The sequence below is a fragment of the Ixodes scapularis genome, unplaced genomic scaffold, assembly GCF_016920785.2.
Source record: "Ixodes scapularis isolate PalLabHiFi unplaced genomic scaffold, ASM1692078v2 PGA_scaffold2__306_contigs__length_199485367, whole genome shotgun sequence".
Taxonomy (NCBI): Eukaryota; Metazoa; Arthropoda; class Arachnida; order Ixodida; family Ixodidae; genus Ixodes; species Ixodes scapularis.
In genome coordinates, this window is record NW_024609857.1 from 120,699,236 (window position 1) to 120,720,877 (window position 21,642).

General features: G+C 48.0%; 1 protein-coding gene across 2 annotated transcripts; it reads right to left on the reverse strand.

Annotated features, from left to right (window-relative positions):
* Nucleotides 1-410: 410 nt before the first annotated feature.
* On the reverse strand, nt 411-21,471 carry LOC8030408. Of its 2 annotated transcripts, none has more exons than XM_029976407.4 (7): nt 21,267-21,470; nt 19,131-19,285; nt 17,756-17,829; nt 15,233-15,344; nt 7,623-7,685; nt 5,874-5,983; nt 411-901 (listed from the first exon to the last, which is right to left on the reverse strand). In XM_029976407.4, exons 1-7 carry the CDS (start codon nt 21,436-21,438, stop codon nt 817-819), a joined length of 771 nt encoding a protein of 256 aa, XP_029832267.4. In that variant the 5' UTR covers nt 21,439-21,470; the 3' UTR covers nt 411-816. The 2 variants fall into 2 exon arrangements, with proteins under 2 accessions (XP_029832267.4, XP_029832268.4); XM_029976408.4 differs by having other exon boundaries at nt 594-901; nt 5,874-5,972; nt 21,267-21,471.
* Between the last annotated feature and the right edge of the window lie 171 nt (nt 21,472-21,642).

Consider the following 21,642-nt stretch of genomic DNA (forward strand, 5'->3'; position numbering starts at 1 on the left):
CAAGTAGGTAATTGTGATACTAGACAGGATAGACACAAAAACAAACAGCCTAATAACATAATACCCCCTCCCCCATCCTGCTGACACACACCTTGCGAACTTCCCAGACTTTCTAATAAATTCCACTTCATTGCCCACCAGCGCTACTTTTTTTTTTTTTTCACTTCCGTCTGTCTTATGAGTCTATCTTCAACATAGCTGTCGCTAGATCCAGGAAATAACTTCAAGTTCCACTTACGAAGAACACTGGGACAAACACTAAAGGCAACCCGTTGATGACCAGTTGGGATACTGACGAAATTGGGCTGCACCTTGAGAGGTCGGAAATTGACGACGACAATAGAAATGATGAACAGTATGAATGTTGCCACGACGATGGTGCCGGTAACACTGAAACGAGACGAGTTTGTAACAATGATAAATATACCATTTATTTTAAAAGGACCAATAGACCATTTGCTGTACTAGCCAAGCATCAAGGAGAATGCAGGGATAGGTGTTCCACGTGCCACATGCGCACGCCTTCCCAGTATAAAAGATTCGAAGTAAATAATCAAAATAAAGCATTGACGAACGCGCGTGCAAGATGCCATTTGTTTTAGGTTTTCGCTTTAGAAAAGTTACTACTGCTAAGGCCAGCACGTGTGGCACGTGGAACACCAATCCCTGCATTCTCCTTGATGCTTGGGTAATATAGCAATAGGTCTATAGCTAGTTATAAAGACAATAGGTAGTTATCAGCGTGCTTGTGCCACTGGGGCCGTTCTTGTAGTGCAGCTCTCGAATGTTTTGCGCCCCTCGGTAGAGGGGGAGACTTCAGGAGACCTCTTCTTGGACCTTGGACAGGCTTGCGACCAGCGATGAATACAAGCGGAGCTGATCCACGCCTTTGAGCAGGGACCTTGAAAGAGTAGAATACAGTCATACTTCTGTGACTGCTTATGACTGTCTGCCTAAAGGCCAATTCACACTGGGCCATTTTTTGCGTTACTCTACGTACAACGCATTCAAGGCCCGTTCGCACAGGGGCGTCTCCTTACGCTAAGAGCAATTACAATGAGCTATGATGGTGAGTTACCGTGGCAACCGAGGACACGAAGCTCGTCATAACATAACCTAAGGAGTTGAGCTCGGCTAAATTTTTAAAGACTGGTTACGTTGCGTCTAATACCCTAGTTACATGGGCGCTCTCAACTGCCATTGAGTCAATGACAGTTGAGTCAATCGCGATCGGCCAGAGTTGCACGGTGGGACCAACTGTCATCGAGCCGCTAATGACAGTTGAGTTCAACAGAGCTCCCCTACCTCAGTTAAACTGAACAAACTTCCCCAACGGAGGTAAAATGGCGCCTGTCTGCGGGACCGCTGCTGCCGACCATCGTTTGCGAGGTGCTTACTGTTTCGGAATGCAGGGGGAGGGGGAGGTGTCAACAAAGAATCGTAGCAGCAAAATATCCTTAAAGAAATAGGATCATGCATCCGAGCTGCTGCTAAAACGATCCCGGCTAGCCGGCAAGCCACCAAACGAGCGGAGATAACGGAGGGACCAGGTGTATAAAAAGACAATAGTAATGGGTGGACTCATCGTAGCAGGCGGTAGCTTGCACCACCAAGACTAAAATATGCGCAATCTAGCCCTGTATCCGCTTCGGTACTCGTGTAAACGCCGCTAGGAAGCAACAAGGTATTGAACATACTGTATGATATACTTGTAATAAATAAAAGGCAGGTTACGTAAGCTTATGTAACCTAAGGAATCTGGGCTCTGTGAACCAGCCATTACAATTTCTTGTGGTCTCTTGCGACCAGAACATATAGGGGAGAGTTTAGTCAGCTGGCGTGGCCTCATTGGCAGCTCGTCAATTGTATGTCGCTGAGACGACACGTGAATGCCGTGGCCACTCCCATTTCGCCATGTTCGATCCCAATTGATGTTTGAGACCTGCCGTTTTGTTTGGTTCTTGGTTTCCTCCAATGTATTACTGTTTTAAGTCATCTGCTAGCAATATTTGGGCTGTGTCGGGTTTATTCAGGAGACACATATATTAGGTTAGTTCCCGGTTACGTTGTCTATTCTCCCTTCATGTGTGCCGTAACACCAGCCCGTTGGTACGCTTTGCGGACGTTCGGTGCGTCACGCAAATTACGTTTGCATAATTTCGCAATTTTCAGTTCTAGTTGACACCTTATTTTAGCGGTGCACGACAATAACTTCCAGTTCACAGCTAAGGGGCTTTCCGTAGAGCGTTCTGATAAGTGAGCGCAGAGAATGCCATCATTGCCTGTGTTCTCGAAGAAAATTTTAAATTGTAAAGTAAGATGAAGCCTTTCGTCGGAACGTTTCCCAGAGTTTTGTTTCTTCCTAATTCCGTTTGCTCTTGACTACGCATCAGCATGTCAAATGAGATGGCTTGATCGAAGCAATCGCTACTCCTGATATGGGATGGTCACGCCGTGCATGCTTATGCCCGAGTCCCACTAGAGCGACAAACAGATACAACAGACACCGACAAGCCTCAAACCTATGCATCATACACGCAAAAGTGTCTTTGGCAGGCTTGCAACCACTCCTGCTCACTTCACGAGCACCGAGACTGCAAGCCTGCGAAAGGTACCGTCGCGTGCATGCTGCACGTGTTTAAGCTATGGTTTGAGGCTTGTCGGCATTGTTTGTTTCTGTTTGTCGCTCTAGTGGAACTCGGGCAATATCATTTGCCTTCACCAAACTATCTCAGCAATGAAACAGAAATCTTTCTCCGAACATCTAGGAAGCCGGAAGGATTTGAGGAGAGAAATAAAATGAATGCAGATTGTGAGAGTTTGATGTCATTAAAATTGGCGCCGGCACTAACGTCTATTTCGTAACGGAAGGTTAGGAAATAAACATGGAGCGACTCAGCATAGGGCGGCTCTTTGAGAATGGTAAGGTTGCTTGTTCCAACAATATGTTGCCGAGAGCCGCGCAGTGCAAACGCAAGTCCTTTCTGATCTGCTGACTTGCTCGCTTCAACGCGATGCGCTGCTGTCTAACTAAAATGGCGATAGACGCTGCTCTGGCAGCCGTGATTCCGCAATCTTCGCTCATCGCTCGGCTGGACAGCAGCCGGGCTGGCACGCTCTGCGGCACGGGCAGTTTGCGCAACTATGGCGCACAACTCGGCGACGTGTTATAAACAATTGCATGCATTTCCGCATATGCGCCTCGGACACGGCGGTGTGGGGGCTGCACGTTTGCCTCTACCGGACTCCGAGCCACGAGCATTCGCTTCTTGCGCTCCTGACATCGTCATGTGGCAGAGACCCGTGGACGTTTCTTCAGCTGTGGTTGTAGTTTTACAGATATTTATGGCAGCGTAGTAAACCTATGTCCCAACCACTTTTTTTTTCTCAGTTACATTGTACGGACGGCGGAGACGCCGTCAGCTGAGGCTACTCGGGCGCGCGCGATGAGGTCTATATAATGGTCGATCACGCCGCAGCATCCTCCATGCTGTGTGTCATAACCTTATATATCTTGCAATGTGCTCCAGGGTCACCGCATAGATGACGCCAGTATGCCGGAGTGTTGTCTGGTCATAAGAGATCGCAAGAGCTCTGTCCTAAGCAAACTTAAGTGTCTGAACGGGCCTTAAAGGGGCACTGACACATCGAAATCATATTTTTTTTATTATCCGAAACGATTGAAAACGATGCCGGAACATTACCCTCAAAATCTGAAATTTGGGAATTCGGTATTTGTGAAGTAAAAAAACAATTTCCAAATGTCGAATTTGAAGTTCCCGCGCGATCCGCGCCGGTGCGTTGACGTCAAATATTGCGGACTCCTGAGAGTCCACTTTTTTTCACGAGTCCCTGCTATTGCCATGGCGACCCAAAGCAAGGAGGAAAGGAGCGAGCGCCGGCGTTGCGGCGGACCGGTTTTGAGCGGTGTCGCCTGTTTTCCGTGGGGGGATACAAATCCAGGAGACGGCACCACAACGAACTCCCGATTTTTGGTATTTCAAAAAGAAGGGCCGTAGTGCGTTCACAATTGCATTAAAAAACATGTTTTAGGATTGCCGTTATAAAATGTTATAGAGATGTTGCCTACGAAGCTTCTAAATTTCCTGATTTTTGACGTCACCGATCAAAAGAAGCGAGGAGGCGAGAAGCGGGAAAATCAAACGCCAAAAATTAAAAAGGCGCGCGCGCGCGCAAGAAAATGTTTTTTCGAGATGCGTTTTTTTTTGTGTGTCTATGACTGCAACTTGCATTGTTTTAGACAATAAAAAAAAATATGACCTTTGGGGTGTCAGTGCCCCTTTAAAACTGTATGGCACGAGACACCAGGAATGCATAACTGCTATAGAGCATAGTGAACAAGCTTACATCGTATACCATAGTTTTTTTCTAAAGTCCACACAGTTGCATCTCGTTCATATGGACCTTGTTAATATGAACATCCTGCTATATAGAAAAATGTTTTTGGGGACGAAGTAGGTAAATATGTGCACTATTCTCTCATTATTATGGAAAACACGAATTATGTGTGATTTTTGGGGGGAATGCAAGTATCCATATTAACGAGACGTGGCTGTATGACGCATAAGCTTTTCAGGTTCCTACAGACAATAGTATTGCTTGGTGCTTGATTATGGAAGTTTCGAAGAGTAAAGCCACTACACCTAACAGTAAAAACAAGCTGTTCTCAACCAGAAAAATAAACAAAATAACATGTAGGCCGCTGCAGTGAAAAGTTACCATTTCTACTGGGTAGAACGTGAATATTATAAATTTTTTTATTGCAAAAGTAATATTTTCAGATACAAATATTTTACATTTAAGTGGAATTGTTTTCAGATACAAGTATTTTACATTTGACTTGAATCGAGCGTGGATAATTTAAGAAGTCACGGCCAGAGATCTTTCCTAGAAAGCATGCCTATTAAAGGAAACAGTCTATTTCATAAGAAACATTTTAGATAACTCGTATTAGAAGACATGGGTTCTCGTGGAATGAGTTTGGTAAAACATAATATAACATAGTAAGCAAAGCAATTTACAGCTTTTTTTTTTTTTTAAATTGCCAGAGGTTTTCTCTTTTGGTACTGTCCTTTCGAATCGAGTGTCGAAGTATAATGATTCAAGAGTGCTGACGTACAAAAGTGAGCAAAAAATTGTGGTGGCTTAGCTCCGCTATGCCAGGATATACGTAGCGTGAGCTTATGCGCACAAAATGAGAGGCGCTATGAAGCGGCTCTGGTGCAGCGTTAGACTTGGCTACTGTGCAACGGAGGCGCACAGCTGGGCACGTGGCGGCGCCAATGCGTCTGTTGCGGCTATGACGTCGCTCCTCTGGAATGCGCAGACCGGCGAGGCGCGTTTTGCGGCGGCGGCGGCGGCTCTGGCGCGCCAGCTGTGCGCCGTGTGACGTCACTGCTCCTCGCGCATGCGCAGCACGGCTCTTTGGGGGCCACGCGAAACTGCTCAACCTCGGCCAGTGTAGCTCACGCAACAAAAATGCTGGAGACCATTCGGCCAATAGCAATACACCGACACGTCAGTCATTTCTCCTGGTACACCAGTGCATAACAATGAAGCTTCACATGTGCACACAGGTGAAAAATACAGCGAAAGCTGCCATATATATCGTGGCTCCCATGCAAAGTGGTGAAGTTTGATTCGAGAAACTGGAGAATTCTCAAGACATTATAATTGTAATTTTCCAATTTTCTAAAAACGTGAACACTCCTAACTGTACAAATGCCACAAATAAAATAGAATGGGAAATGCTGTTTGCAAATCATTCGAAATTTTGAATATTCACGCACCTCTAGTTCAAGAAACAAAAAGGTAAGTTTCAAATTAGCGCTTCTGTGTGCCCACCAACCTACCTAAGCGACATTTCAGCGTCGTCTGCCGCAGTCCGGAGCTTAGCCGAGATGTCCGTCGTAGCTTGGGACAGGTTGGAATGAGAATCCGTTTCCAGCTGCCTGCAGCGTGCCTGGGACAGTTTGCGCAAATTAGCCGTACAGAGCGACACGACGGAATTGTGTCGAACGCATGTTTAGACGGCGGCTAGCTTTAATAGGCCCCACTGGGTGTCTGGGCTGTAGACCAGAAATTTAGCCAGTGCAACCCTGAGTCTTTAACGTGCACTACACAGCGGCAATGCACGATCGCACACAGGTATGATGCTCGTGACTGAAACGAGCAAGGGTGGGAATTGAACCCAGGATCTCTGGGTTATGTAGCACGAGAGCTTTCGCTCCACTTGCCCCGAGCTGTGGCATGTCAACACGCTCGGCCACTGATACCCCGATTCGAACAGTGCAGTGCCTCCACTGCACTGATGGAAAGCGTTCAAACGCCGAACGGTAGAAGCCGGCATCCTTCATTTCATCGCATTTAACGAGTGAAGAGGACAGTTGAGACGACGGCAGCTAGCTTTGCCTCTAACCATGAACAGTGATGGAAGTGCTGCGCCATTTGCACCAAAGTGCGCCATGAACGAAAGTCCACTACGTCTTGCGCCAAGGTGCCATTTTTGCTAAGAACTGCACCACACCTGCGCTGAAATGGGCTTAAGAGCAAAAAATATAAAATATTTTAATATTGATTGACCCTCATATTTAGTGAAGTAGGACGAAAGAAAAACGGTACAAATATGTAGGTATTTCACAGCACGAAGTCACGAAGAATTATTTCCCAGTGTCTGTAATTCACGGCATCTGGTGTGGCTGGCATGCATTTCACAGAAGTTATATTTACAGGCTAAATAAAATACCGGATGTAAAAGTGGGAGAGAAGGGAGGCTTCATTCCAACTGAAGTGGTGCGCTTCGATTCATTTTTGAACATTTTTATGTACCCATTGCAAATGAAACTTACTCTGTCTGGAGTCTTATTTCTAAAAAAAAGGTTCCGTGTTTCCTGTGTGCTTTTTATCTACTCTTATTACAAAAGGTAATACCTAATATGCTCCAGTATCAAAGAGGAACCCTCATTCATTACCAAAGGTGAACTCGTTTAGCGATGCAATCACTTTTTCGCTTTCGGGCGACCTCTAAACAGATGCTGGCATCTGCTCGAAAAGCATCAGTGGCTGCTCCGAACAAATTTTTTGCCTGCTACAGAACCTGCTACAAATGGTCAAATGCCACTTCCGTCACTGCACAAATAGTTCCAGTCAGAGCTCGGTGTTCTGGCATCCCCGTGCACTCTTGTTTCCTCCTCTTTCTCCGTTCCTGCCCGCGTGGTCGCTGACCCAAAGAGAACAGAAGGGCGTGTCTTTTGAATGCTCGGCCTCCAGCAGAAGGCTCCATGCCTCCCGCCGTGCTTTGGCTGTGCATGTGCTGGAGGCGGGACAGTTGAAGCTCCTCCCTGCCATTCTCACCTTGGCAGTGATTGTAGCTTGGCCTCGCTCTGAGCCAAGCATCGGTGGCATGAGCTACCAAGCCACTCTGCTAACCTGACAGCACTGCAGAAAGCCAGCAAACTATGTGTCGCCACGCTTCGGCACACCAACATTATGCCGCGTAAGCATCCGACGTCGAATTTGCTTGTTCCAGGGTACACCCGCGCGACATCCACGAGGACATCCGTCCTGTCTGGGTCTCGGTTTTACGAGCCACGGGGCATCACCTGGAGTGTCTTGACTTGCTGCTTGAGTCGAGCAGAAGCCAGTTCCGCACTTGAGGCTCGCTCCTGGAAAGAGGCTCAAATCAGGTCGAAGCTCCACCAACAATGGGGTACTTTACGTAAATTACTAAGAAATTATCCGAGGTGGCAGCAGCAAGGGAGACGCCGGCAGCAACGTTGGTAGTTGTGCGTGAGTATGCTGTATATTAGATACAAAAAACAATGAAAGACGTTTACAATTCTCTGTAACGGCGAATTGGAGCGCAGCTCTTGAGGAGAAGAAGGGGAGGGTACGGAAGGGAGGGTATTGCCATCCTCCTCCTCCATACCCTCTCCTCCTCGTCTTCTCCTTCTCCATCCTCTCCTCTCCCCTCCTCCTCCAATTCAGTTTCCACGCTAAATTTAGCGGGAAAAATGACGTCACATGACTTGGTGTCAGGTCACCTATGAACAAATTCAGTTTCTCCGCTAGATTTAGCAGGAAAACTGACGTCACGTGATGTCAATTTTCCCACTAAATTTGGCGCGGTTACCCCGATGCCACTCAACCCATAGCGGGCGCAAGAGCCGCGCTCTAGAAGTGGATAACGGTAGAGAAGGGTTAGCCAAGCTTTGCCTCAAGAGGCGCATGCAGCTCTTTGCGTGTTAAAGTGTGGATGCCAGCTTTCTAGAAAACCTAACCCCCCCCCCCCCCCCCCCCTTTCTTGCCTCCCTCCGGTGACCTGAGCACTTCCCCAAAAAGAGAAATGGAGCACATTTTAAATTCGAAAGCATTAACTGTCCCATGGAGCGAAGCCAGCATTATCTGGTGTCTGTAGCAGCAATAAACAGAACCTAAATACCCGTTGGCTGAGCGAAACGGCACCTTAAGTCCCATTGGCTGAGCAAAATGGCACGTAAACTCCCAGTGGCTGAGCGAAACAGCACATAAATTCCCATTAGCTGTAAAGCGGGCGCGCCTCAGAAAACATAAAACACAAAGAAATGTACAGCAACGCAGATGCTTTGTCACGGAAGCCGGCTGGTGCGCTCAAGTTGAAAGCGAACACGCTTCAAAAATAAAACACAAAGGAAAGCACAGCAACGCAATGCTTCGTCACGGAAGCTGTCGTGAAGCTGGTAGAGTTCGCCGCGCCTGCGCAGTGGGGAAGCGTGATGTCACCGCCGAAGCGCCGTGTGCAATAGAAAGACGAGGTGCACTACTTGTAGGAATGCGCTGCATGTAGGGCGCATTCCTACACGTAAGCAATTTTAAGTGTCTCAGCCAAATTTTTTATGTTGAAAGGCAGGTTGCAGTTTGCTGTGTTTTTTCCACAACCATCTCGGCATGACCCTGGGTGCTACACTCGTATTCACCCTGTTCCCGAGCCCATCGGCTTGGATTCCCCGTTCACCCTCCACGAAGTCGAGGCCGCCCTGGATAGGTCAAACACACACAGTGCACCAGGCCCTGACAACATCACCGTCGGGCAACTTCGCAACCTTCCCACCGCCCTAAAAGAGACCATACTGACGGAGATCAACCTGGTGTGGGATTCTGGGTGCGTCCCTTCCGAGTGGCGTCACTCGACGGTATGTCCTATTCCGAAGCCCGGCAAACCACCTACGTCTCTCACAAATCTACGCCCAGTATCCCTCACATCATGTCTCTGCAAAACGGTTGAGAGCATGCTGAACGCCCGTCTGCAGTGGTGGCTTGAGTCCAACCAGCTGCTCAGCCCATCGCAATACGGGTTCCGCCCTGGACTCTCCACTCAGGACGTCATGAGCCGCCTCCAGCACGATACGCTATCTACATCATCACCGCATCTTCGTATTGTGGCAGGGTTCGACGTGCGCAAGGCGTTTGACAGCGTCCCGCACTCCTCCGTCCTCTCAATGGCACAACAGCTAGGCATCACCGGTCGGGCATACAACTTCATTGCGGCGTTCCTCGAAGATCGCACTTTCATTGTTCACGTCGGCACATCCAACGGAATCACCCATACAAACCGAGTGGGCGTTCCACAAGGGTCCGTTCTTTCTCCAGTACTTTTCAAGATCGTCCTTGCTGGCCTTCCTCCCCGCCTTAGTGAGGTGCCTAACCTCGAACATGCGATCTACGCCGACGATATTACGTTATGGACCCACTCTGGCTCACCCGGTTACCAACAGGATGCCATTCAAGCTGGGCTCGACATCATTCACGACTACATCCAGTCTGTTGGCCTCGCTCCCGCTCCCGACAAGACGGAGTTCGTCGTTATTCATGGCAGTCGTCGCACACCAGCAAAAGAAGCAGAAAAACAGTGCATTCAGCTCACGCTCGCAGGTACTGCCATCTCACGCCGCACGAGCATCCGGATTCTTGGTTTTCACCTCGACCAAGACAGCCGGGCGGCGACTTGGTTTCAGCGTACCATCAGCACCTCGAAACAGCTGAACCACCTGTTATACAGGGTAGCTCACCGCTCCCGCGGGGTGCACGAACATGATCTCCGTATCTTTGCTAGGGCCTTCGTGGTGTCCCGCATTATGTACGGCTACCCGTACTACCACCTTACCCGCACCCAACAACTTCGGCTTGAAATAATTAATCGGGAACTGCAACGAATTGTCACCGGCCTTCCGAGATACACGCGAATCGATGCGCTTACCAGCTGCAGCCAGATGAACAGCCTTGACGACCTGGCCTCCACCCAGATCGCAACTCAAGAAACTCGACTCCGAGCCACTCTAGCGGGGCGCTTCACACTGCGTAAGCTAGGTTACAACATCGACCACCTCCTACCTTTACCCACCCCACCCCCGCCATGGGAGCTCTGCCCTCTCACAGCACCCCGTCCCCTCCCTCGGAACATGGGTAAAAAAGCGCAAGCCCGCCGCAGCGACTTTGCTCGCCGACATCTCCACTCTCTCCTTGTTCGCTCTTCATCGGCTCTAGTTTTCTACGCGGACGCGACTGTGGACAATAACTCCACGCCAATCTTCAGCACGGCATGGTGCGATGTCGACGGTCATCGACACGGTACACAAGTTTTCATGACCCCCTGCTCCTCTAGTCACGCTAAACTTTGTGCTATACTGCACTGCTTAACCTCCGTTAACACTTTCACCCTGGTACCCTCCTCCAGAATCGTAATATATACAGATTCTCAGGAAGCCATCCGTGCTCTCCGCCACTCATCTCCATCATCTGCCATCGCTATTCAGATTCATCGGGCAGCCATTTCTATCCGGACAGCCGGCCACCATCCCCTCATCGACTGGGTGCCTGCCCACAGCGGCATACCCGGCAATGAAAGGGCTCACCGACTTGCGCGCGCTAAACTTCTCTCCGCGCGAGCCGGGGCCCCTACTTTTCCTACGCCACCGGAGCTCACACCTGGCTCCTTTCACGATTCACACGAAGCCCGGCAGGAGCACGCCAGCCAATGGCGTCATTACCTGACTACTCAGTCTAACCCCCTTGACTTCCCCTCTCTTTCCCACCTTCCTCTCACTCGCCACGAGACCTCCCTTCTACAGCAAGCCAGGTCAGGAGCGCTCCTCGCTCCCTCCCTGCTTGCAAAGATGTATCCCCAGGTCCACATCAACCCTCAGTGTACCCACTGCCACATTCCTGCTAGTCTCCCCCATCTTTTGTGGGACTGCCCGCTCCACTCAACAGCCCGCGTTCGCGCGCTCTCAACCCTCTCACCTCCCCCCTCCACTCTTACTGAGTGGCTCAACCCCCCATCCGCTCCTGACCCTGGTCGTGTCCTGGCGGCATTCCAGGCGATCCTCCGATATTTAGAGGACCCGCAGGCGCCCCCACTCGGCTCCAGGCTGCTCAAGCAATACGAGCCAATCATCGCCGCCGCCCGACGTCTCTCTGCCCCTGGTAACACCAGGGACACATAAGACGACGAGATAAAAGACCATCCAGCAGAGCGCATAGGGCGCTCATTCATTTGGTCTGTAAATAAAGACGTTTGAAAGAAGAAGAAGAACAAAAGTTTGCCCCCCCCCCAGTTTCTGCCTTTCCTCTTCCAGTCAGCTCTTGCAAGTTTCGTGGTTTTGTTTGTGGCTCTTAGGCCGGATCAGCCTGGCCACCCTTCCTCTAGAGTATAACTATAACTCATCTGAAACTAGTGTCCAAAACTGAAGATGTCCTGAAATATTAGATGTTACACAGACTTCCACGGACTTAAATGCACAATGTGGCTATATATATTCCCTAGAACATTCCTACCCAAATTGATGAAAAGAAAGCCTCATCAATGGAGAAGGTGCCAAAATATTTTCCAAGGGTGCAACAGCACATGCTGTGTGGAAATCCTTAATTCCTACATGATTTCCATCTGAAAAGACTAATTTCGACTTTAGTACTCAACGTCCCACAACATACACATTTTTTAGAGCCACGGTAACAGCACATTGCAAATGACATGCCCTTGCCCGAAGACAGAAATAGTCACAAATTCTTTCTTCATTTAACCAACCGAAGATTAGAACTGTCTTTTTAATCACACAGTGCAACTGGGAGACTTGGGCCATACCAAAGAAGACATAGCTTCAGAAACCCTTCAGAGCTATTGTCAAATGCCTCATCTCAAGCCCCATTTTCCTTGCAGAAGTAAAATCCAAACAAGCTTTTCCAACATCTTTTTATTATAAACAGGTTCTAGAAACTAATTGCCTTCAATGTGGCTATGGTACTGTAATTACTTGCATAATGAACACACTTTTTTTTTCCAAAAATTTAGACATATTTGAGGGGTGCATTCATTATGCGGAGTAAAATGTTTGCATTTACATACTTTGCGCAAATGTCATATTAGGTGTCAATATGACACGGCAGTTTACTGTGGCATGTCCCCAATGACGGATGTGCACCCATGACTGGTCGTGGGCGTGCCCAAAGTAACCATGTTCTATAAATTGCGAACCTTTTTAGGGTGCTTTCGGCGTGCCTTTTGCTAAATGAAAAGCGCCCAATGAAGCTCACTCAGTATGGAGAACAACGAAACTGTTCTTAGGCCTAACTACTTTCACGATTTCTGTTTGAAAGCAGACCACACACGACGGTGTGTTTGTTGACATCAATGCATCCGATAGGCGAATCATGTCCGGGGCTGGACAATTCCTCGACCCCAGCTTTGTTAGGTCTGCGCGTCGCTCGGTTCCACAATTGATCACTTCTGCAACTACGCACTTAAAGGGGCGGTGCAACGATATTCAATTGGAATGTTTTTTTACTTTACACAAGCTTACTGGCACCAGTGGGGCTCAAGGATACTCGCACGCAATGCTACTGACCAAGAAACTCCTTTGTTGCGCTGTAATTTCGAGGACAAAACCGAGTGTTTTCATTCAACCTCTCCTTCGCAAAACCTGATGACGTAGCTGGGCGGTAGCAGTACCGCCCAGTGACGACATTTGAATGCGGCTCATAGATTGGACACGAGCATTTCGTCGGCACTCGATTTGGGCTCGTGATAATTACTAGCTCGAGAAACATTCGGGTAGTGTCCTGTGTCCAATCGCTGCAATGACGACAACAGCCGAGCCATAACAATGTCTGGAACTCAGCGCGTGTCCTGTGCCTTGCCAACCCCAGCGCAAGGCTATCATCAACTTTGGCGGCATATAATCGGCTCCCGATCACGTGGCCACTTGTTCTGGCTGCGAGTTGAGGGGGCGAACTCTGCTCGTTTTTCTTTATTTTTTTCTGCGACTTCGATTGCGTGTGGTGAAAAACGACCAGGTATTTCACAGGTCATCAAAGTCAGGGATCCGTTCTAAGCGGTATTTGCGCAAAATACAAAAATCGTTGCATTGCCCCTTTAAAGCCATTACGAGAGCGGCTTGGCTTGGCTTGGCTTAGCTTGGCTTGGCCTGGCCTGGCCACTTGGCGGCCAGGCCAGGTCGAGTCAAGCCAGCCAAGTCAAGTCAAGCCAAGCCAAGCCTGGCAACTTGGCGGCAAAAAAGACTTTCAGTCTTTCCACTCGTGTGAAGAAGGAAGACCAGCGAAGCTGTACTATGATGGGACGACCTCAAGCACAACTTCTTAGACGACCTCAAGGATGACGCCTAGAGGACGTCTAGACGACCTCGGGAACGACGTCTAGGACGACGTCAAGGACGACGCCTAGGACGACCTCAGGGACGAAGTCTAGGACGACATCAAGGACAACCTCAAGGACAACTTCTAGGACGACCTCGAGGATAACGTCTACGACGACCTTAGGCACAACTTCTAGGATGACCATAAGGATGACTTCTAGGACGACCTCAAGGAAAAGCTCTTGGACAACCTCAAGGACGACTTCTAGGACGCCCTCAAGGACGGCATCTAAGACGACGCCTAGAGGGATTCAGCCTTTCCACTCTGGTGAAAACCAGAGTGGAAAGGCTCCAAAGTTGCCGCTATCTATGAGCGAGGCTTGCAAGCCGGTTGTCTGGTTGCCGCCGTCGCTCATAGATGGCGGTAGCTGTCCAGAGTTTTATGTCGACATTTCTTTGCGGGGGACATAATCCTCGGGAAACTAGCCCTTAACAGCTCTGCTGTAAAAATTGGCTTGGTGGGCTTGGTGGCTAGCACGAGACTCGCAGAGCCGAAAATTGTAGGTGCGTTCATTACGTGAGGGAAAAAAAAAGTTCAAATATTGATGCCCATTTTGGGGGGTGCGTTCATTATGCAAGCGCGTTTATTGTGCGAGTAGATACGGTATTTGTGCTTTATTTACTTTCAGAAAGGGGTTACAACTTGACATACATACTACTAAGTTTATCTGGATCCACAGTCATTATGAAAGTAAAAAAACAAGTATATGAAAGTAAAAAAGCAGAGCTTGCACCACTTCAAACTCTTTAGAATCTTAATTTATTTTCCCCATCTCTTTCTATAAAGCAGGATACACAACAAGTAAGTTACGAAGAAATGAGCAATGGCACAAGCAACGTAAAGAGTGAATTGGTAACAGAATGATGCAAACCCATATTCCTTTCTCACATACCCAGAAATTCTGGCAAGTCGGAAGCCTTGAGAAAAGCGACAGCATGCCCGAAATTGCCGCCCAAAGAGTTAATCAGCATGAGACCTCACCAGGGGGACCGCATCATTTCGGTGAAAATTGTTTCATAAAAACATGTTTCGAAGACCACATTTCATGGACACACATTTTGTTGACACCGCAATGTTTTGTGGAAAATCATTTCATGGACGCAGGCTCCTGTGACAATTCGTCCTGTAACATATTTATTTTTTTACTACCTACTTAAGTGGATATGATTGAATTACTGGCTTAATTTCGTCCACTAGAAGCATACCAGAACTAAAGCAGGCTCGTCCAGCCGACTCCAGTAGGGTGAAAATAAACTCTCGAGCCCTAATGCTAGGCTTCCAAACGGTTTGTGCCCTGCCCGGGGAAACTTGAATGTAATTTCATGGCCAAACTTGCACCACGCCTCGTCGGAACAGCCAAGGGTTTGCCAAGCTAGGCCACCGTCCGGGTGCCAGCAACTGAGGTAACACGCAGAGAAAGACGCTTTTGACGAAACATTGAAAGGTACCTCGATGAGACTTTGCAGTGTCAACGAAACAATACGTCGATAAGACGTCGTTCTACGAACTGGCTGCCACTGCTCACCAGGGCCGCCTTGAGGCTGCACTCGACCTGCCGCACGACCTGCTCGAGAGCTGCCGTCTCCTCACGCTCCTTGTGCCGCTGGGCCTCCTGCTCCTCCTCCAGGGCCTCCAGCCTGCAGAAATGTCGGTCAACGACAGGGTAAGAACAGCAGGGAGGTCTCTCAGTTGTCCCGCCTCCAGTGCGAGCCTCCCAAGCTTGATAACACCTTTGCGTATTGCAAGCTTTGAGCGTGTATCAGGGGCAAGGTGGACCAAACTGGTTTGGGGAGCATTTTTGGGAGCAGAAAAATCCGGAATTTGGAGCTGCATAAAAGGAAAAAAATTTGTGTGTTTGGAGCAACTTGGGAATAACTGTGACATTATTTTAAGGATAGTCTTAGCCAGCTATACCATGAGTTACAATTCAAGCAAACCAGGCTTGTACTACAAGTGTTAGAAAGTATTGACCGTATTTTCGCGATTCTAAGCACCCTCCCCCCCACTTTCAAACATGAACACCTGAAAAAAAGTTTGCGTGCGAATGTAAGCACCCCCCTCCCACCAAGACATTTGAGATCGGAGACGCCGGTATCGCCGAGCGCCAAAGTCGCAAACGGCCGCTGGCGCTTGGTTTCAACGTCAGTTAATAGATGGCAGCACATACCACCATTTTCCACTTTCGCATCCGTGCAGGTTGAGAAAGCGTTGCCGTACCTTCTATCGAAGATGTTTTGTCTGTTTGCTCTCCTTGCACTTGTTGCAGTCGGTTTTTTAGTCTGTTAAGCCTATTCATCCGCGTTGGCCTCGCAACCGTATTCCGTTCACTGTGTGCAGATGGTTTGTGGAAGTCGTCCATCATGAGTGCGAAGAAAACTTCATACACAATGAAGTTCAAGAGAACGGTTATTACTTACGCTGAAGACAACAGAAATCACGGCGCTGCTGAACAGTTTGAAATGCGGCATTCCGCGCAAGCTGAGGCTTGAGTGGGACGATTTCTCTTTGAGACGTCGCACCACTATCTGCCAGAAGCTACCGGTGGACTTCGAGGACAAGCTTGTCAACTTCCAACTTTATGTGATGAAGCTGCGTCGCGAATCTCGCTACGGACTCGGGCAGATCGGCAATGCCGATGAGACCTCTGTGTACATCGACATGCCAAGGACGTGCACCATAAACGAAGTAAGCGCCCGAGAAGTAAAAGTGCGTACGACTGGCTGTGAGAAGCAAAGGGTGACCATAATGCTGTGCATCACAGCCGACGGTCGGAAACTTGCGCCCTACATGATCCTCAAAAGACTAGTCGCGAGAGCGACTAGTCGACCCTGGTGCAAACTGATGGCGAGCGGGCTACTCTCCAGTCTTTACTTATTTCCTTTAGAACACTTATTCTTTTATTTTGATTATAATAAATTCATACTTCTAATGAAAATTTCGTATTTTCGGGCCATTTTCCGAATCTAAGCACCCCCACCCCCTCTTTGAACATCGTGGGTGTGAAAAAAAGGGGGTGCTTAGAATTGAGTAAATACGGTGAATAGAACTTTACAGTGAAATATCTGAAAATGCACGCCTAAAATAAAAGATATTTTATTTCAGGAACAAATTTCAACAAAAAGTGAAGGGGCACGACTCGGGAACGAGGATGTATGGATGTATACATCAAACCCTTCGGGTAGATGGACGAATTTACAGATCTGGCTGAACCAAGGAATCTGGCGGCGGCTTGCGCCATCTGGCGATGGAATAGCCAAGGTTTTCAACGGAGCTTTAACTTTCTGCTAAATCTAGCATCTCCGTGATCTTTGGCGCAGCGCGGCACAATTTTGGTCGATTTCAGGCTTCTGGCACCGGCGCAGAAATTTGTGAATGCACCAAATTGGCGCAATTGGCGCAGCTGTTTGACCCCTGGTGCATTCGCAGCCAAGGCACTGCAGAAGGTAACAAGCGTCTGCTGGAGTTTAGACATTCCAAAGAGACGCCTCATTGTTCTTATCCTGCCAGTGACTATAAAGGGTCCATATCATTATATAGAAACATGTTTCGTCGAGAGCGTTTCGTCTACATACTTTTAGCCAACACTGACCTTTCGTGGAAGCTTGTTTCGTGAACCTCATTTCGCCCGCCCCGACACAATTCGACACGGCAATAGAATAAATATAAATGTATCTTAATCCCACGAATAGAGTCGCGAGACACATTATACGTATGCAGCGTGTCTTCGGCACTTAGAAAAGCTTGTAGACAGCCAGTGCAACTCGAAACGTGCTGCACAGTCTGTCTCCCAACTTTATCTGTAGGAATAAGTTGCATCTTTTTAAGTAAACTTGAGAAAAACACGTAATTCCTGTGCAGGCATTTCAAGTATACTAATATTGTAAAACTGCCATTAAAGTAAAGCTGTCTTTCTTTGCAAAGTTAACTGGACTACAAAAAAGGTTTACCATCTTAAAAAAAAAAGATTAGTGCAAGATTCGTGATATTCAATTCCATCTCAAAGTTTTTAAAACAGCATTCAGCACATGCTAAAGTGAGTGATCCTTGCCTCGCCAGCTGGAGCCGATTGGTCTCGAGCGCCTCCAGACACTGCCGTTTGAGTCGTGCATTTTCCTCTTCCAGCTGCAAGCAAATGAAGAACCGTTCAAAAACCTGAGGACGAACCAACCACGTGGGGTAACAAGACCAGTGGCATCACTAGAGGGGGGGGGGGGGGGGGTGGCAGACTGCCCAGGGTGCAGTGCTCGGGGGGCGTCGCAGCAGGCCATGAGAGCGAATGTGGGGTGGGAGGGGGTGAGGGGGGGTGTTGCAGGGGGCCACTGCCCCGGGTGTCGCTGACCCTAGTGACGCCACTGAACATGCCTCCAACTTGGCACAATATACGAGGTGCAGCGGCACCTTGAATACACAGCTCAAGCACTGATTCTCAACGGAACTCCATTTGAAAAAGAAAACCTTAGTACAGAGCACAAGTGCACAAACGATAGAATAAAGGCCAGCACATCACTGGTCTGTGAAATAGAGGACGATGAAATCAGAACGGCTGCACAGATGTTAGCCGGTCTGGAGGTTGAGGGTCACCTTCATCCTCGGAGCCTCCTAATCAAAATAGGAAGGGTGCCATATGACCGTTTTTGTACCAAGCTTATCTTTTTTGTGTCTTTGCTTTTGTTCTGATAGATAAATGGATGTTAATGGATATACCCTTTGTAAAGGGTGGTAGCTTGTGCCACCCAGCTTAAGTCTAAACAAACAAACATGATTCCTCTCGCCTTTCTAAGCCAATTTTCTCCCCCTATCACAGTCCACTCTGCAAAAATTATATACTTTGAGGAAGTTGGTAACACCTAGCAGTTGCTTGCTTAGTAAGGATGCTATACAAATGACCAATTATTCGGGAGAAATATTCACTGAACGACTTATGGGTTAAATATAATGAAGCAGTTAGTTCACTGTCAACATTATTGGTCATTTATATAGCTTGCACAATGCCCTACTTTTATTCAGCCTACTAAACATGTGCCAGCAATGATGGACTGCAAAAGATGCATGCATCTTGCAAAAGGTGTGGCAAACTATATAGACATTGCTTGATTCTCCTGACTGTTAAGTTCAAGTGTAAAAAAAATTGTTTTAATTTTTTTACCCTCAATTTTATATTTTATTGATAGAATCCAGAAAGTATGCCGTCCAAGTGCACTTTGTTTCGAGAAAAGTGCTATGGCACTCAAATGAGACATTAGGCAACAGACATGATGGGGTTATGAAGAGCATCCTTCCCTAAAAGGTATGTCATTCCTAGCACATGTTTCTTTGAATTTCTTGTCCGTAAAACTTAAAAATCTCCAGCTTAGCCATGCATAGTCCTACGATAAACCATGCCAAGGGCACTTGAAGTTTCCCAACCGGACGTCGCCACCTACCCTACTGATGGAGCTTCTGTGCTCGCAGGAACATTGCTCCTCTGCGGGGTTCGGAAGCTCGACATCCCTCCGGTCCCAGCAAGGCACTGGTTCTGGGCTGCATTGGCCAATCGCGTCTGGACGCTGCTCTAAGACACGCTCACATTCCACTGTCACTGCAACCAACATGGGGACATGGTCACAGTGAGGTCAAAAACAACTCCACAAGCCCTCACATAAGTGGAGCACGTAGATTGTATGCTAAGCGACATGCTGGACATGATGGAGCATGCACTTTGCATTTGAAAGCAATCGAAAAAATTTGCCCCCGTCTAGCACTATCGGGGCAAAAGCACTGGTAACACAGAATGCATCGTGCATTGATTCATGACGATGTTGCACCGATAGACTTAGAGGAATTTCGTGCCTCGAGTGTGCAGACATTCTTAAGTGCAGCATTCTTCAAAAAAATATCTGTCAAAGCTAGTGCTCTAGCGGGGCTGGAATGCAAAGTTCACGTCTTGTGTAGTCACATTTGCCAACTGTGATCTTGCTATTTCGCTTCTCCCTTCTGAGGCACATGCTTGTTCTCTTCTGCCTTGCCCCCTGCACACTCTCCCATTATATGTGCAAGCACACTCGCTCAACAGCTCCTAGACGACAAGGTCATGGTGCCGGATTGCCTATTTCACTTAGTGGACGCCGGCATGGGGCAGATTGACACGAGTGCCGTCACCAGAAACTGCTAGGAGCCAGTCATAGAACACATTATGTCTTAAAGCTATTCATTTGTTCACTGTTTCATCGAAGCTAGCCATGCACAGTATTGGAGCCTTTGGGAAGGCGACACTTCACTATGAACAAGTGCATAAAGCTTTGGGTGAGTACAAAATCTGAATCAAGGATACCAACCTCACACTCCAAATAATTATACATAGTACAAGCAAATGGTGCCATTGAGATAGCCAATGATATTTGGCAATGTTCTGTAATAAAGAGGTGACAAAATGTTTGCTCCACATGTGGTGCCAACAGCCAGTGCCGTGACGCTGGACACACGCAGTGAATGTCACCGGACAGAATTTGTGGCTTGTTCGTAGCATATTTTCTGCATGGAGGCTAGCCTTTATGCAGTGCAAAAAATGTGTATACCACTCGCACATTTGCAACAGGTACATGGCAGTTAAAATGTAAGAGGTAAAGAAAAGAAGACACAAAAATATTCACCCTGAAATGATTGCTTAATCCTTGCAGGAGGAAGCAGGAAGACCCTGTATAATAAACATACTGTATGAAACTGTGGACGTCGTCTGCAAAGAGTACCGTAATATTCCTAGTGATAGCCCACCTAAAATCGAAAGCAAATAGGGTGAAAATAAGGAGTGGGCTAACCTTCACTGTGCTATAAAGAAGTTAAAAAAATGCTCGTTTTAGATTCTGTGATCTGAAAAACTTGTGATTGCAGGGAAAGGCGATGAACCGAAGACGACTGTCCATCCCAGTCAGAAATGTGTGTTTATCTCCCGTTGTCGCTAAGTAACACCATTTCTGCTGAGGTCACCATTGGCCAGGACACTGCAATTACTAAAAGTGGGCGATCTTTCAATGTTTCTGGCATATCCCGCCAAAAATAGGGACGGGTTATCTTTCGGGGGTGGGGCGTCTTTTGGTACATTACAGTAGTAGTTCTTCCACAATTTCTGTGGTATCGAAGCAAAGTGACAGCGACCAAAAAGGCTTCCAGCAAAGACTCCTGCAATTCGACAGGGCCTTACTGCGACATAGCCACTGTGCAGCTGGAAATTTTGATGCACATTAAGGATCCTCAAGTTGTCTAAATCAATGCTCAATCTTTTGCTATACTCTGTTCACCCTTAAGCTGACCAGCTGCTGGCCCTTCAATAACAAATACCGTAGCAATCTGGCTGGCACTCAGTCCCTATCGGACGAGTTGACAGTGTTTGCCCCCAAGAAGCAAGATCTGAATGCTTGATGCTAGGTTCTGGATTTTTAAACATTGGAGCGGTGTTTTTGCACCCAATCTCCCGACTTTTGCGACCATGTTTGCACCCGGACATGCCCGGGAACTGCATGGTTCATTTCTTCCCGTGCAAAAAAGGCTCCTCGGAGCAGTCCGGGGTGCGTTCCCGTACGGACCTGTGGATGCGTCCATCAGCCGTAGACTGCCCACGGTCGTCGGGGAGAGACGACAGCGTCCCTTCGCAGGTGGCTGGGAGTGGTCGATAGCATTCTGGCCGCTCACGAAGCGTTGGAACGAAAACGGGTTGACGCAGGCATCCTCTTCAACCTCGTCGATGGGAGCCGCCATTGTGAACGCCCATCCCACTAATGCGGCCGCCGAGAGAACAGCCGCATCAGCGTCCTTGTCAAACATAGCATTTTGCAGGTCCCGGAAAGTTATTCCACCGTATATGCTGTTCTATTAAAAAATTATATATATATTATCCACTTTGTCAGAGCACCTGCCACTTGCGGAGAGTGGCAGACTCGCGCCTAAAGCCTGCGAAACCCA